Source organism: Capra hircus, chromosome 16 (assembly GCF_001704415.2).
Source record: "Capra hircus breed San Clemente chromosome 16, ASM170441v1, whole genome shotgun sequence".
Lineage (NCBI taxonomy): Eukaryota > Metazoa > Chordata > Mammalia > Artiodactyla > Bovidae > Capra > Capra hircus.
Window position 1 is genome coordinate 3,859,775 of NC_030823.1, and position 16,543 is coordinate 3,876,317.

The 16,543-nt window shown below is 59.6% G+C and overlaps 1 protein-coding gene across 1 annotated transcript in view; it reads left to right on the plus strand.

Moving 5' to 3' along the window:
• MAPKAPK2 (mitogen-activated protein kinase-activated protein kinase 2) overlaps positions 1-16,046 on the plus strand; it is a 52,782-nt gene extending 36,736 nt beyond the window's left edge. Inside the window, exons 3-11 of the mRNA XM_018059930.1 lie at positions 10,689-10,828; positions 10,993-11,057; positions 11,311-11,390; positions 11,873-11,999; positions 12,604-12,679; positions 13,052-13,176; positions 13,731-13,816; positions 13,917-13,997; positions 14,509-16,046. Coding sequence (XP_017915419.1) covers positions 10,689-10,828; positions 10,993-11,057; positions 11,311-11,390; positions 11,873-11,999; positions 12,604-12,679; positions 13,052-13,176; positions 13,731-13,816; positions 13,917-13,997; positions 14,509-14,652 — 924 coding nt within the window. The 3' untranslated portion in view covers positions 14,653-16,046. The remainder of the gene's footprint in view (positions 1-10,688; positions 10,829-10,992; positions 11,058-11,310; positions 11,391-11,872; positions 12,000-12,603; positions 12,680-13,051; positions 13,177-13,730; positions 13,817-13,916; positions 13,998-14,508) is intronic.

Genomic DNA, 16,543 nt, shown 5'->3' on the forward strand with positions numbered 1-16,543 from the left:
GTTAATCTTTTACAGTTGATTTGCCAGAGTTAAGTTAACCTTTGGCTAGCACGTGTTGCAAATATTTTAAAAAATGTGTCGTTTATAAGCATAACTTGTAAGCCTCTTGCCTTTTGGTTGGAGGCTGGTCCTTCTGTCTGCCCAGGAGAGTGAGAGCGAGGCTGAGGTGGGAACCGCAGGGAAGGTCACGCCCTCCAGGGCAGAGTGGCTCAGGGCTGTAAAGGCTTTGAGTACTGGGTTCCCCGCTGTAAGTTTTAGCTTTGCTTTGGGTTGGGATTTTCTCCTGTCACATTAATGAAAATCAGTAAACAATATGGAAAATCACTTTTACCTCCCAACCAAATGTTTGGGAATGTGTGTGCCAACATGTGGGACCCTGATGATGTACTTCTGTGTGCCTTTTATTTCAGAGACTTTCTCACCTTCAAAGACCGAAAAAAAACGTGCTGTTAGATTTCTGTTTCTATCACTTCCTAGGCGAGGTCCATCAGTTGCTCCTCTCTGAGCTGGGCAGAGGTTCTAGAAGGGGATCCTACTCTTTCTGCCCCTGAAGATGTAGAGGAAAACCATCGTTTCACCCAAGACTTGCCCGTGTCTCCTGTCTCATGTCCTGAGCTGAGCTGGATGAAGAGAGACAAGAGACACCCCTGCAGCCTTTCATCTCTCTGAAATCTGGGGGAAAAAAGAGATTCTTGCTCAGCATCACTGCTGCTTCTGTGACAGCACGTAACTTATGTCCTTTATAGCATAAATCATGATGTGTAGTTTAAAAATAAATATAAAATGTGTTCGTCGTGTGCTTCCTGCACCAAAGTGTAAGCTCCGTGGGGCAGGCTTGCATTGCCGTGTTCTCCGTTGTGTTCCAGCACCTTCCACGCCAGCACGTGATGCCACGCCAGCACGTGACGGGTGCCCGGCGATGACCTTCGGGGCAGATGAGGTCAGGGGCTGCGAGGGCCGCGTGTCTCCCCCCCCCCCCTTGATGGCTGCAGACCCAGGGAGCGGGGCTTGGGGGGACCCTGCTCTTCAGGGAGGTCGCTCATGGTACCGGGGCAGTGTGCGACCTCCTGACTCCGCACATCTCCTTGTTGGCCGTCCAGGGCTGCAGGGGCCCCGTTTCCCAGGTTTCAGGCTGAATGAGAGAAGAGGTCCCGTGATCTTTCTGCCAGACACGGATGCCCCGCTGCCAGCTGGGGCGCTGGGGAGGCGAGGGTCGGGGCCGGGTGAGCTGGAGCAGGCAGAGCGTGGTTGTGTGGCTTGCACTACAGGTCTGTTCGTCCCTTCTCCGTGGGGGCCTGTGTGGCAGCAGGCGCCCGCTGGGCACAGGCCACTGCCCCGCTCAGGACTCCAGAGTGCAGCCCCTGGCAGAGCCGCCTGGGCGCCCACAGCTGCTGTTCCCTGGCCACCGGGCCCGGGGCTTTGAGGGATAGCCTCCAAGTCAGATGCAGAGAGCTGAGCTTCTCTGGCTCTTCAAAAAGCATACATGCTAATTATGAGTCACTTAGAGAATAAAGATGCAGTAAAGAAAATCAAGGCGCCTATCATCGTATCTTTCAGATATATCGTCGTTAACGTTTTACCGAGTGTGACTGCTGTTCCATATATATGTGTATATATACACACATATACAGGCAGATTTAGACATCTGTGTACGTATACATACAAATATAAATATACACATGTATACATACACAGATACATGTATACATATGCAAATATACATATAGGACTGTACTTACTTAAATATACATATAGGACTACACTTAAAAGTTTTTTTTAGAAGATCATTTTAAGGCTTTTAGTTGGAGGAACATTGCTCCACAGTGTGGTGTTGATTTCTGTGTATAGCACGGTGAATCAGCTGTGAGCACACAGATGGCCCCCTCCCTCTGAGCTCCACACCCCCCAGCTCACCAGGAAGCCCCAGGCTGAGGCCCTGTGCTGCCTGGCAGCGCCCCGCCAGCGCTGCCTCACCCATGGAGCTCACCGTGGAGCCCCAGGCTGAGGCCCTGTGCTGCCTGGCAGCGCCCCGCCAGCACTGCCTCACCCGTGGCCATGAGCCTGCGTGAGTGCCCACAAGTCTCCTCTCTTCCCGCTGCAGCCACAGGCCCGCTATCCTGTCTGTGACTCCATTCCTGTCCTTCAGTTAGGTTCATTGGTACCGTTTTTCTAGATTTCATATATATGCATTAATATACAGTGTTTGTTTTTCTCTTTCTGACTTAACTTCACTCTATATAGCTTTTTCACTTACAATCAGACAGACTTAAGGAAACTTCAGATGAAGGTTTGTGCTGGGAAAGAAAAAGTGCTACTGTTGATAGTGTCGAGGTGACTGAAACCCTTAGAAATCCATTTCCCCTTAAGTTTTCTTCTGAAACATTATTTTAATGATTGAAGATCATATAGATAAACTCCTGAAAAAGCAACTCTGTTGCCTGTTGCTGGGCGTTCAGTTTGTTACTCATTTCTAGTTAAAGTAAGCCAGGCTTAGAATAGATAGAGTGCCAAAGCTCCTATGATTAGTGCCAAAGGGTAGAATTCTGGGATTTCAGGGTCAGAGAGCTGCCCTGCACTTTCAGGACTGTGTACGATTTCAGCCCCTGATGGCGGCCGTTGGAATCATGGATACCCTCGGGCAGATGCTCTGCCCTTTGCCCTTCCTCGGGGTGGTGGGAAAGGGGCTCTGGTGCAGTGGGAGTGGGGTTCAGACCCCAGCGCTGCTGGGAGCAGCCAGCTCAGGGGCCTCGAGCTGGAGCTCAATGGCTCTGCTCCTGTGTTCTCCCTCTCAGAGGGCAGCATGCGTCCTCGTGGGCTGGGTATGCGGGCTCCTGCTGGTGCGGACGGCTCCCCTTGCCCGGCTCCTCTGGGCCCTCCGAGGCTGCTGCTTGCTGGGACTCGGCCCACAACAGCAGCCCTCCTCCCCAAGTCCTCCTGCTTTCTTCTGGCCTGCTCAGCGCTCAGGTCACCTCCTTCCGTGTGGGTGAGCCTGCCCATGGCAGAGGTGCCGCCCTTCTGTTGGGAGGGCAGACGTCCTACTCACCAGGGTGCCCCACATGTGGGCACTGCATTCTGTGCCTGAGCCAGGCTTTCGCATCCCTCACTCTGGGCACTCAGTCAGTCGTGGGGAGGATGGACAGCTTCCTTCTCTCTGGACACGTGCACCCTGCCCCCAGCTGTCTGGGTGGTGTGAAGGGGGAGGGAGACCCGGGGCCAACATGCCAAAGCCCACTTCTCCCCGGTGTCCTGGGTGCCCCTGTCCCAGCGCCTGGAGCCGCCAACAGCTCCGTGAATGAGACGCGTGTGAGCGAGGTGCCCGCGGCCCGACCCAGTGGGGCTCGTGCGGGGGTTTGGGGCAGAGCAGCAACAGCAGCACCGATGTGCGCGCGCTGGCTCACTTGGCGCAGGTGGGCGCTGCCGCCGTCCTGTTCAGGAGGTGAGCCGAGGCAGCGAATTAGATCGCAGAGACATCACTTGGCCACAAAGGTCCGTCTGGTCAAGGCTGTGGTTTTTCCAGTGGTCGTGTATGGATGTGAGAGTTGGACCATAAAGAAAGCTGAGCACTGAAGAATTGATGTTTTTGAATTGTGGTGTTGGAGAAGACTCTTGAGAGTCCCTTGGACTGCAAGGAAATCCAACCAGTCCCTCCTAAAGGGAATCGGTCCTGGGTGTTCCTTGGAAGGACTGATGTTAAAGCTGAAACTCCAATACTTTGGCCACCTGACCTGAAGAGCTGACTTATTGGAAAAGACCCTGATGCTGGGAAAGATTGAGGGCAGGAGGAGAAGGGGACAACAAACAATGAGACGGCTGGATGGCATCATCGACTCAGTGGACGTGAGTTTGGGTGAACTCCGGGAGTTGATGATGGACAGGGAGGCCTGGCGTGCTGCGGTTCATGGGGTCGCAAAGAGTCAGACACGACTGAACGACTGAATGAGTAGATCAGGAAACTGAGGCACAAAGGGATTCCCCAACTTTGCACGCTTGGCAAGTGCTGGAGCCTGTGAGGGATGGTCCCCGGGGACCTGGGGCTTGTTCTTCCTGTCTTCCACAGATCGGCCTCGCTGGGGAGCAGCGCCCAGACCCCGGCCTCTGTTTCTTTCCACTTCTCTGGCTCACCTAGGCGTAGAATGCTGACCCCCACACCCCCCCACCACCCCGGGTCGTCTATGTGGTCCCGTGATGGAAGTTTCATTTGGTGAGGGATATGAGGCAGACTGTCCTTTTTTGCCTCCAGATTCCAGCGAAGACAGAGGCATGGAACAGTGTTTTGTTTTGGATTTAAAAATTTTTGGAATTGGAGTATAGTTGATTTACAGTGTTGTGTGAGTTTCAGGTGTACAGTGCAGGGATTCAGCTATGTGTATGTATATTCACTGCTTTCTAGATTCTTTTCTCACATAGTTTATCACAGAATACTGAGTAGAGCTCCCCGTGCTATGCAGTAGGTCCTTGTTGACCGTCTGCTTTATATATAGTAGTGTATATCTGTTAATCCCAAATTCCTAAGTCATCCGTCCCCTTCCCCTTTCCCCATTGGTAACCATAAATTTGTTTTCTGTCTGTGAGTCTTTTTCTCTTCTGTAAGTAAGTTCATTTGTATCATTTTTTTTACGATTCTACATATAAATGATGTCATATGAAATTTCTCTTTGCTTCGCTTAGTGTGATAATCTCTGTGTCCGTCCGTGTTGCTACAGATGGCATTACTAGTGTATTTATGCACCACATCTTCCCTGTCTCGGCTGTTGTAAATAGTGCTGCTATTGGGATGCACGTATCTCTTTGAATTGGAGTTTTACCCTAGAGGTTCCTCCCCAGGCAGCGGGCACTAGTCTGGCCCTGCCTCCTGGCACACCTGTAGGCAGGTGGCCTTACCTGTTGCATTGCAGTTGCAGTTTAGCACATGTGCCAGTTAACCTTCTCCACTGGGGAAGGGAATTTCAGAGGCAAACCCTGGGGGGCCCTGGCAAGTCACAGTATCCATTGCAGGCTTAGCATGGGCTTAAAATGTTTTATAATCCCCTCAGGCATTCCTTGTCTCCGGGCCTCTGGCTTTTTGGTGGGAAGACCCTTTCTTCCCTCAGCTGTGGGCCCTCAGGACTGCGGTCTTGGGCCTTTTGGCCTCTCCTGCCCTTGTCCAGGCTGAAGAGGTGGAAGCCTTTCCATGTGACTCTCTTGGCTCCTGGTCAAGCCTATTGCGTTCCTCTGCTGGTGGCCCCTGGCGGCGCACCAGAATCCTGCTTTCTCTCCCTGCCGCTCCTCGGGCCAGAGCTCAGCACCTCCCCTGTCGGCCTCTGCTCAGCCCAGTCCTCCAGATTAGCACGTTCCTGCCAGCCTCTCGGCGCATCGGTGCCCCACAGCTGTCCACACAGCCTCTTTGGCTCTTCACGGCTCTGCCCCATGACATCAGCCTGCCTGGAACCGGGTCGAAGGTCTTGCTTTCACTGTGGGCTGATTTTTATATCCATTCAAGGATGTCGGACACAACCCTGGCTGTCAGTTACTGGTGTTCATGGGGATTCTTACTCTGCTTCTGTTAGAATTTGAAAGTACTCCTCTGTCCTATTTTCTTGTTTTGACAAGCTGAGAAGCGCAGAACTGGGACGCAGACTGTGTGCGATTCGCAAAGCCAGGCTCGTTATACTATGTCACCCCACCTCCTCTGCCAGCCACGGAGTGAACTGTGTGCAGGTCTGAAGGCGGAGTGCCAACCCAGGCTGCACGTCCTCTCTTGCCTGATGCCCCACACGTTGCTGTGTCCGAGGTAAAGAGAGCAGGCAGAACCTGCGATGTGTACTCGGAGTTTAGGAGGGGCTGGGGGGCGTGCACGTGGGTTTGGGCCTTGGTGTGTGCTCACTTAGAGAAGAAAATGGCAACCCACTCCAGTGTTCTTGCCTAGAGAGTCCTGTGGACGGAGGAGCCTGGTGGGCTGCTGTCTCTGGGGTCGCACAGAGTCGGACATGACTGAAGCGACTTAGCAGCAGCAGCAGCAGCAGCGTGCTCACTTAGCACAGCTGTGGAAAGTTTGAGCAGAGCTGGTTTCTAGGCGGTGGTCATGGGGCTGCAGACACAAACCCAGCCTACGGTCTTGCTGGTGACTTGTAACATCAGGGTTTGTCGGTTATATCAGGGTGTTCCAGCCTCACTCAGAGGTGACTGAGAGGGCCCCTGTGCTATGGCAGCTACACTGATGGCTTGCAGAGGTGAGCGCCTTTCTGATAACAAAGTGTGCTCAGAGGTTCTTTCATTAGAAGCTTGCAGTGGCTCTGTGAGTTAGGGAGGCAGATATTGTAACCCCTGACTCGCAGATGTGGAGCAGGCTCAAAAGGTGACGGTCTCTCCAAGGCTGTGCAACCAGAAATGGACAGATTTCAGACCCAGGCCCAAGTGTCTCCTAACTGCAGATCCTTGACCTCCTGTTGCCTCTGAGTGACTGTGACAGCTTGGGCTTCAGCACTGTGTGCCTGTAGAGGGCGACAGAGGTCTTTCTTTTGGGGCTGCCCGGAGAACTCTTTATCTTGAACTCTGAATTTAGCAGTCTCACAGCAGCTTCTCACTGGGTTATAAGCATTTTCTGTGTGGCAGCCTTCGCTCACGCCCCTTCCCCCAGTTTGAGTTCTTTCAGGCCGTTCAGTTGCTCAGTCGTGTCTGACTCTTTGCGACCTCATGGACTGCAGCCCAACAGGCTTCCCTGTCCTTCACCATCTCCCGGAATTTGCTCAAACTCATGTCCAATGATGCCATCCAACCGTCTCTTTCAGACTGGGACTTTTTGGTTTTCACATCTAGCACAACGTGTGGTCCATAGTAGGAGCTCTGTAAATGCTTGTTGAATTGAAATACTTTCAAATGAGATTGGCCAGAGTCTCTTCCTCCTTTTCATAGGGTTGTGGGAAGGGAAAATAACCTTTTTGAATGAATGAAGTTGAAGGGAGCAAACTCAGGATCTGTGCAGTGTCCCTAGACTGCCACCAGGTGGCAGTGTGACCTCATGGTGACTGCTCCCTAGGAGACTGAATTATCTGGGCACCTGTTGGGGGTTGTGTCTCTGAAACCAGTTTGCATTTGGTGATCTGAGACTAACAAGTCTTGGCTTCCACCCCTCCTCTAAAAGTTGCATGGTATCGTGGAAAAGGTTTAGGCTTCGGAATCCGCATGGCCTGGATTCCAGCCCTGGCTTCCCCCAGGAAATGAGCCTGGGACACGTTGCTTCTGTGAGCCTCAATTTCCTCAGCCTGTAAAACGGGCAGCAGTTGTACAGTTGGGCAAAGCCCAGCGTGTCATAGACCACAGCATAACTGAATGTTAGCTTTATTGTTGGGAGTACCTGTTTGCCTTTCCCTTTCCTGTGTAATCGGGCTCCTCTCTGGCCATCTGATCTTCTTCACCAAGACTCGTGCGCTTCCCAGCAGGTGTCTTAGTGCTCCGCTGTGCCACCCCCACCTCAGGGTAGCCCCTGGTACCAGAGTGACTGTCCTGGCACCAGGTGCCATGCGCAGGAGACATGCCGCTTTCTCTGCCCCTTTCCAGAGGCCTCTGCAGACTTCCTGCAGAGTGCTACCTGACCAGTGTTGGGTCTTAGTAAACAGCTTGGGATTAATGAAACCGGCTTAGATTAGTCAAATCTCGGCCTTGGACGCAGGTAAGGGAGCCAGGCTCCTCTAATACCTTGGCCGTCTGGTCCCTGAAAGAAGAGGGGTTGGGAACAAGGCTCATGTTAAGTGACTTGCTCCAGGTTGGGGATCTATTAAGAACCAGGAGTTAGATCACACTGGCTGGCTCCTGAGGCTGTTTGCTGTTGAAAGGATATGGCTGTGGATTTGGTGTGCTGGGTTTAGGGATCTTAGAGCTTCCTTTCCCGACAGATCTGGAGGCTCCCCTCTCTAGGCCCCTTTCTGCGATTATCTGGATTTTCGTCAGTCTTTCTTCCCACCCAGGCATCCTGTACTCTCTGCCTCCCAGTGCTCAGCCCTGCCTGCCTTTTGGAGTAGACTTCATGCCTTTAGCTGGGGAGAGGACCAACCTTCTTTCCCTACGTGGTCAAGGGTGGTCTCCGGTTAGCTGTGGAGACCTCACAAGGGGTCATCCTGAAGTTTCTTTTAGAGCAGAAAAGAGAGCTGCAGGGCCCCAAGTCAGGCTTGGGAGGGGGTGCAGGGCTGTGACAAGAGGGCGGGTGCTGGGCCGGGGCGGGGGCCGTGATGGGCCGGGGCAGGGGACTTGATGGGCCGGGGCGGGGGACTTGATGGGCCGGGGCGGGGGCCGTGATGGGCCGGGGCGGGGGACTTGCTGGGCCGGGGCGGGGGACTTGCTGGGCCGGGGCGGGGGCCGTGATGGGCCGGGGCGGGGGCCGTGATGGGCCGGGGCGGGGGCCGTGATGGGCCGGGGCGGGGGCCGTTGATGGGCCGGGGCGGGGGACTTGATGGGCCGGGGCGGGGGACTTGATGGGCCGGGGCGGGGGACTTGATGGGCAGGGGCGGGGGACTTGATGGGCCGGGGCGGGGGACTTGATGGGCCGGGGCGGGGGACTTGATGGGCCGGGGCGGGGGACTTGATGGGCCGGGGCGGGGGCCGTTGATGGGCCGGGGCGGGGGACTTGATGGGCCGGGGCAGGGGCCGTTGATGGGCCGGGGCAGGGGACTTGATGGGCCGGGGCAGGGGCCGTTGATGGGCCGGGGCAGGGGACTTGATGGGCCGGGGCGAGGGTTGGGGGGTGGATGGCATGGTGGAGCGTCGATGGGCTGGGCAGGGGACTTGATGGACAGGGGCAGGGGCCATTGATGGACCGGGGCAGGGGACTTGATGGGCCGGGGCAGGGGCCGTTGATGGGCCGGGGCGGGGGACTTGATGGGCCGGGGCAGGGGCCGTTGATGGACCGGGGCGGGGGACTTGATGGGCCGGGGCGGGGGACTTGATGGGCCGGGGCAGGGGCCGTTGATGGGCCGGGGCAGGGGACTTGATGGGCCGGGGCAGGGGCCGTTGATGGGCCGGGGCAGGGGACTTGATGGGCCGGGGCGAGGGTTGGGGGGTGGATGGCATGGTGGGGCGTCGATGGGCTGGGGCAGGGGACTTGATGGACAGGGGCAGGGGCCATTGATGGACCGGGGCAGGGGCCGTTGATGGGCCGGGGCAGGGGCCGTTGATGGACCGGGGCGGGGGACTTGATGGGCCGGGGCGGGGGACTTGATGGGCCGGGGCAGGGGCCGTTGATGGACCGGGGCGGGGGACTTGATGGGCCGGGGGCGGGGGGACTTGATGGGCCGGGGCGGGGGACTTGATGGGCCGGGCGGGGGACTTGATGGGCAGGGGCGGGGGACTTGATGGGCCGGGGCGGGGGACTTGATGGGCCGGGGCGGGGGACTTGATGGGCCGGGGCGGGGGACTTGATGGGCCGGGGCGGGGGCCGTTGATGGGCCGGGGCGGGGGACTTGATGGGCCGGGGCAGGGGCCGTTGATGGGCCGGGGCAGGGGACTTGATGGGCCGGGGCAGGGGCCGTTGATGGGCCGGGGCAGGGGACTTGATGGGCCGGGGCGAGGGTTGGGGGGTGGATGGCATGGTGGAGCGTCGATGGGCTGGGGCAGGGGACTTGATGGACAGGGGCAGGGGCCATTGATGGACCGGGGCAGGGGACTTGATGGGCCGGGGCAGGGGCCGTTGATGGGCCGGGGCGGGGGACTTGATGGGCCGGGGCAGGGGCCGTTGATGGACCGGGGCGGGGGACTTGATGGGCCGGGGCGGGGGACTTGATGGGCCGGGGCAGGGGCCGTTGATGGGCCGGGGCAGGGGACTTGATGGGCCGGGGCAGGGGCCGTTGATGGGCCGGGGCAGGGGACTTGATGGGCCGGGGCGAGGGTTGGGGGGTGGATGGCATGGTGGGGCGTCGATGGGCTGGGGCAGGGGACTTGATGGACAGGGGCAGGGGCCATTGATGGACCGGGGCAGGGGCCGTTGATGGGCCGGGGCAGGGGCCGTTGATGGGCCGGGGCAGGGGACTTGATGGGCCGGGGCAGGGGCCGTTGATGGACCGGGGCAGGGGACTTGATGGGCCGGGGCAGGGGCCGTTGATGGACCGGGGCAGGGGACTTGATGGGCCGGGGCGAGGGTTGGGTGGACCAGGGTTGGGGGGTGGATGGCAGGGTGGGCCGTTGATGGACCGGGGCAGGGGCCGTTGATGGGCCGGGGCAGGGGCCGTTGATGGACCGGGGCAGGGGCCGTTGATGGACCGGGGCGGGGGTTGGGTGGACCAGGGTTGGGGGGTGGATGGCAGGGTGGGCCGTTGATGGACCGGGGCAGGGGCCGTTGATGGGCCGGGGCAGGGGCCGTTGATGGACCAGGGCAGGGGACTTGATGGGCCGGGGCAGGGGACTTGATGGGCCGGGGCGAGGGTTGGGGGGTGGATGGCATGGTGGGGCGTCGATGGGCTGGGGCAGGGGACTTGATGGACAGGGGCAGGGGCCATTGATGGACCGGGGCAGGGGACTTGATGGGCCGGGGCGGGGGTTGGGTGGACCGGGGTTGGGGGGTGGATGGCAGGGTGGGGCGTCGATGGGCTGGGGCGGGCGGGGTGCAGATGGGGGGGCAGGGTTCGGCGGCGTGCCGGTGGGGGCGGGCGGGCACACGGGCCGGGTCAGGGGAGGTGACGGCGGGGCAGCCCCCGCGCTCCCTCAGGAGGTCTGGCTTGCAGATGCTGCAGGACTGCCCCAAGGCCCGCCGCGAGGTGGAGCTGCACTGGCGCGCCTCGCAGTGCCCGCACATCGTGCGCATCGTGGACGTCTACGAGAACCTGTACGCGGGGCGGAAGTGCCTGCTGATCGTCATGGAGTGGTGAGCAGCCCGACCCTGCTCCCCGCCCGGTCCCCTTTCCTTCCCAGGACTGCCGGCTGGGGGCGCTGAAACTCAACATGCAAGCGCCTCGTTCTTCTTGGAGGGTAGTGGCTTGCGCGCTAGTGCAATGTCACGGCCTCGGTCTAACTGTGGCTTTGTTTCAGTTTGGATGGCGGAGAACTGTTCAGTCGAATCCAGGACCGAGGAGACCAAGCCTTCACGGAAAGAGGTAGAAAGGGTCTGTCGCGGGCCCAGCTGGGCGGCGGGGCAGCGGGGCTCCAGGGGCCTGCTCCCAGGGAGGTGCTCAGGCCCGCTGCCCACCTGCTGCTGGGGCTCTGCCCCCTCCTGCACCTCGCCTTCCGGGGTGGGTGGGGGCGTCAGGGGCCTTAGGCTTCCCGGGAGGGCTCTTGCCTCAGCTTTTCAAACCTAAGGACGCATCTTGTGACTTGGCTTCTGTCTCCCTGCTCCCGTCTCCTCTGCAGAGGCTTCAGAGATCATGAAGAGCATCGGCGAGGCCATCCAGTATTTGCACTCAATCAACATCGCCCATCGGGATGTCAAGGTACCAGCTGTTTTTACTGCCCACCCAGCCCCCAACCCAGGGGGCCCGGAGGCCGTAGGGGTCAGGGCCACGGTCGCCCTCGGAAGGGTCCCCAGGCTTGTCCTGCGTCCCTGCAGCCTGGCACCTGCCGCAGAGTGGGCAGAGCGCCTCTCTGCCCCACAGGCCCTGTCCTTTGGGCAAATCCCCCTCCCGGCCGGGAAGCCTTCTGAGGCCGTGCTCCTCAGTTACCCGCCACAGCCCCACCTTTGGTCTGTGTCCCTGTGGTGCTCACTCTGTCTCTGCATCAGTGTCTTACTCCCACGCCTGCTGTGATATCTGGGGAGGCAGGGGCTGAGGGTCCCGATGGTGTATGGATCATAGGGGCCGGACAGACGGTTGCTGAATGAGGGCGGGAAGGAAGGGAGGAATCATTCCCCTGCGGGTTTCTGATGGCCGCTCACAGGTTCAGCAGAGATGCTCCTTGTCTCTCTCTCTCTCTCTAGCCCGAGAACCTCTTATACACCTCCAAAAGGCCCAATGCCATTCTCAAACTCACTGATTTTGGCTTTGCCAAGGAAACCACCAGTCACAACTCTCTGACCACTCCTTGTTACACACCATACTATGTGGGTAAGTCTGGAGAAACCCTGGGAGCCCGTCTTTGCCTGGAGCTTCTCCCACAGCCTCCTCTTGCTGGTCTCAGGGCCCCAGGGCCCAGAAGAATTGTGTCTGCCGGCCCTTTGTAGCCCGGTTCTGATGTGACCTGACCTGAAGTAGGCTTAGCAGGTCTCGCTGGGCCTGAAGTGGTATGGGAAGTTATGTGTGTGGGGTTATGGGTGGAAGTTTGTGCCCATGTGCGCTTTCACTGAGAAGAGCTCTTGTTCCCGTCAGACCCCCAGGGGGGTCAGGGATGTGCCTCTGGTCCGGGGCCCCCAGCCGACTGCACAGAGGAAACTCTCACGATGGGTTTGTCAAACCAAAAGGCAGTCTAAAAGGCTCTTGTAGTTCAAGACTTGCTTTATCTTGAGATTCTGGCCCCGGGCTCCCCCCTGAGGAGGGTCTTCGGGTCTCCTTTACCCAGCCCTGGGCCTGGGCTACGGCTGCCCCCTTCCGGGCCTAGCTGCAGTCCCGTCGTGATGGGCTGAAGGGTCGGGTGGGCACACCACCCACAGAGGGCCGGGGTGGATCCTGGTGTTCCGAGGCCCAGGCCCACTGCCTTCGTCTTTGTTTGCAGCTCCAGAGGTGCTGGGCCCGGAGAAGTACGACAAGTCCTGCGACATGTGGTCCTTGGGCGTCATCATGTACATCCTGTGAGTGTGGGGCGGGGCTTGGGGCGCGGGCTGGGCAGGCGCGGGCTGGGCAGGCGCAGGCCGAAGCCTCTGCCTCTGGGGTGAGAGGAAGAGGCCATGGTTAGTGTCCCCTTCTGGATGGGGGTGCCCTGGGGGTCCTGTGTGTCTCTTCTCAGTGCTGAGTGGTCTCTGACAGCTCATTGCTACGAATTGGCTAATGGGCAGGAAGATGTGTGGTTTAGATACTCGGTATGTTGGATTCCTGGGCCCTGTCCCTGACTTTGTACCTGAATCAGTGAGTCTCAGTTTCTCTGTGAACTTTGCAAGAAGTCCTGGTGTGGGACCTAAATAACATCAGCTCTGTTCTTCTCTTCCTGCTTCCTCTCGGCTCAGGCTGTGTGGGTACCCCCCCTTCTATTCCAACCATGGCCTTGCCATCTCTCCGGGCATGAAGAGTCGCATCCGAATGGGCCAGTATGAATTCCCCAACCCAGAATGGTCAGAAGTTTCAGAGGAAGGTAAAGAGCGCGTGTGCGTGTGTGTGTCTGTATGTGTGTGTCTGTCTGTATGTGTGTGTGTCTGTGTGTGTGTCTGTCTGTCTGTGTGATCTCCCATCAGTGACGTGGCTGTGGGTCTTCACCGAGCCCGCACCTGCTGGGTATGTCCTGCCTGTGTGTCTGTGTCTGGGGTGTGTGTGTGTGTGTCTGTGTGTGTGTGTGTGTGTCTGTGGTGTGTGTGTGTGTGTGTCTGTGGTGTGTGTGTGTGTGTGTGTCTGTGGTGTGTGGGTGTGTGGGTGTAGGGATGATCTCCTATCAGCGATGTGGCTGTAGGTCTTCATCCAGCCCACACCTGCTCTGTGTGAAGGGCCCAGTAGGGCCAGGGCTTGGGACGTGCGGGGCCATCCGGTGGTGGGAGCTGTCTGTAATGGTCCTCAGGGCCAAGCATCTTGAGTGGTCTATGTCCATGCCCCCTGTAAGTCTGGCTTCTCCCTGAAAACTGGGAAGGAGCAGGAGGGGTGGGTAGCCCCTGAGCTGTCTCTGGGCCCTGTGAGCACCCTGCTTTCCCCCTGCAGTGAAGATGCTCATCCGGAACCTGCTGAAGACCGAGCCCACCCAGCGGATGGCCATCACCGAGTTCATGAACCACCCCTGGATCATGGTGAGCCCGGCGGGCTGGAGGCGCCTGGGTCCACCGGGCCGGTCCCTGCGGGCCCCGCCCCGCTCCAGGTCTTTACCCGGACCCTTTTCTCTGCCCCCAGCAATCGACGAAGGTCCCTCAAACCCCACTGCACACCAGCCGGGTCCTGAAGGAGGACAAGGAGAGGTGGGAGGACGTCAAGGTGAGGGGGTGCCTGGCCGGGGGGCTCAGTGGTGCTCAGGGAGGCGGCTGGTTCTGCATCCTCTCACCCCGTGTCATCTGGTACCACAGCGACTCTGAGCCGCTTTCCCAACCTGGCTGTGGGCAGAGGCTTCTGTGTCAGTCTAAAGTTGGCTGTGGCCGTTTCCTGCCAGCAGTTACACTCTGCCTCTGAAAGGTCCTCTGCAGTCTCCTCACTTTGCAGAGGAGGAAACTGAGGCCTGGGCGGGGCTGGGATTGGGGGGCGTGCCCTGTTCACAATCGCCCAGCTAATGACTGGCTGGAGCAGATGTGAGACCAGGTCTCCTGGCTCCTAGTCGGTCCTCTTTGCTCCCCCAGGCTCGCTGGGGGGGCTCTGGGCCCTAGGGGGGCTCTGCTGAGCCGGCCCTGGGCTCTCCGGCTGGCTTGCCCTCTGTCTTCGCTCCTGCACGTCACCCCATCCTCGCCTTGCTCCGTCTGTGGTCTCTGATGTCTCTCCCGGTCGCCACCCCCAGGAGGAGATGACCAGTGCCTTGGCCACGATGCGGGTCGACTACGAGCAGATCAAGATAAAAAAGATTGAAGATGCATCCAACCCTCTCCTTCTGAAGAGGCGGAAGAAAGCGCGGGCCCTGGAAGCCGCAGCCCTCGCTCACTGAGCTGGGCCTGCCGCTCCGCTGGAGGACAAGCAATAACTATCGACGCGGCTGGATTTTTTAAACAGAGAGACCCAGAGCCGCCTCCTCCCGCTTCCCCTCCTCCTCGGCCGCGAGGGGCCAGGACCTCTTCAGAGGCTGCGTTTCTGCCTTCGGTTCCGGCCACCTGCCTGAGAGGGGGCGCCCGGGAGGCTGGGGCCCCGGGGAGAGGGAGCACCGTGCCCTCGACCCTGTGCTCATTTGGCAATTTTATCAGTAATTTGACTTAGAATTTTTACGAACCTTCTTTTATTGTTCTTGCCCTCACTCCCGCCCGTGTCCCCCAAGCCCCGTCCTGTCTGGAGACTGCAAGGGTTTGGGGTGTGTCCTAGGGTGTCTGTGGAACCCTCTTGAGGGGCGTCCTGCGTTGCGCCGCTGGCCCCCTGACCTCCCCGCTACAGCCCCAGGTTCCCACTGGCTGAGGCCTGCCAGGAGCTGCAGACCGTGGGGCCTGGGGCCCGGAGGCTCTGCTGAGCCCTTGGATGTCCCCGGTGTGCCAGACGGATAGGAGTGAGTGTGAGTGTGTGTGCGTGTGCGTGTGCGTGTGCGGGGCCCCTGCCTCACTCGGAACCGTCTCCCCTGCCCAGGCCCACCCTGCCCGTGCTGGGCCTGCCCAAGTGCCTGGGAGCCTGTCTGGCGCTGCGCCAGGCCGCCCGCCCCGCCTGTGTGGGCCGCTCCCCGCGCAGTCAAGGGCGCGTGGAGCACTGGCGCAGCGCCAGGAAGACCGGAGCCCCGCTTGGAACCCTCCGCCAAGGCGCCGAGCTGTCGAGTCAGGCCTCTGCGCCCCCTCCTGCCGTTCTTACCCTGCTGGTGTTCTCTCACGTCTGCAGCAGGCCCGCCCTCAGCCCACGTGGGTGAGCCTGGCTTCCCAGTGCCTCCTGGGCTCCGGGGTGGCGGTCCGCAGTCCCTTGGGGGCGAGCATGGCACCCCCCGTGGCCTCTGCAAGTGTCCATGGCGCGGCCCAGCGGGCGGGTGGGGGAGGCTTTGCACCAAAGATGTCCCGACTCTGCCCCTCTCCCACCCGCCGCTCCCTCACCAGCCGCTCCCTCGCCCCTCGCCCCAAACAACTCAGCGACGTGTCCAGGCCAGTGTGGGGTGGGGAGGCCCCGTGTTAACCTGAGCACTGTGGGGAGGGCCCCTGCACCGCGGTCCCTGGGGCAAGGGGCGGTGATGCTTCAGCTCTCATCTCCCTCGGGCAGGGCTGGGGGTGCCCGGGGCCTTCTCGGGTGCGAGGGCAGGGCTCCGATTGCCCGCAGCGCCTCCCCGCTTCTGACGGCGCCCAGCTCTCAGACTGTTGTGAACTCTTGTCGTTTTGTATGAGCAAAATTGTCTTTACTAAACAGATTTAATAGTTGAAAGGCTTTCTCTCTTCCTTCCTGAGGTTCAGCCGCTTGACGCCCTCCACCTCTCGTCTTCCCATGCGTGGTGAGGGGAGGGCAGAGTCGGGGTATCCTGGGGGAGAGAGGCGAGCCCCCGGCCCAAGGGAGCCAGCGCCCGCCCTATCGGGGGCCTGGGGAATGTCTCTGGCCTGGGCACGGGCCCGGCAGCAGGGGAGCCCGCGCGCTTTGCCAGTTACTGAATCAGGAGCCCAGTTGCTTCCCAGCCTGGTCTTAGACTTGTTTAGCCATGGCCAGATGCTGACATTCTCAGCCGGGGGTTGGGGTTGGGGTCAGGGTCACGGTTAGGGTTAGGGTTAGGGCTGGCATGGAGACTCCTGGGGGAGTGTCGAGGAGCAGGTGTACCTGAGAGCTCCAGTAGGGGGTGCCAGAGGCCAGACAGAAGGCAGAAACCAAACCATCAGCTGAAAGCGGCCTCAGTGCTCCTGCGAGCATTCAGTCTGCAGATGTGAAGGCCG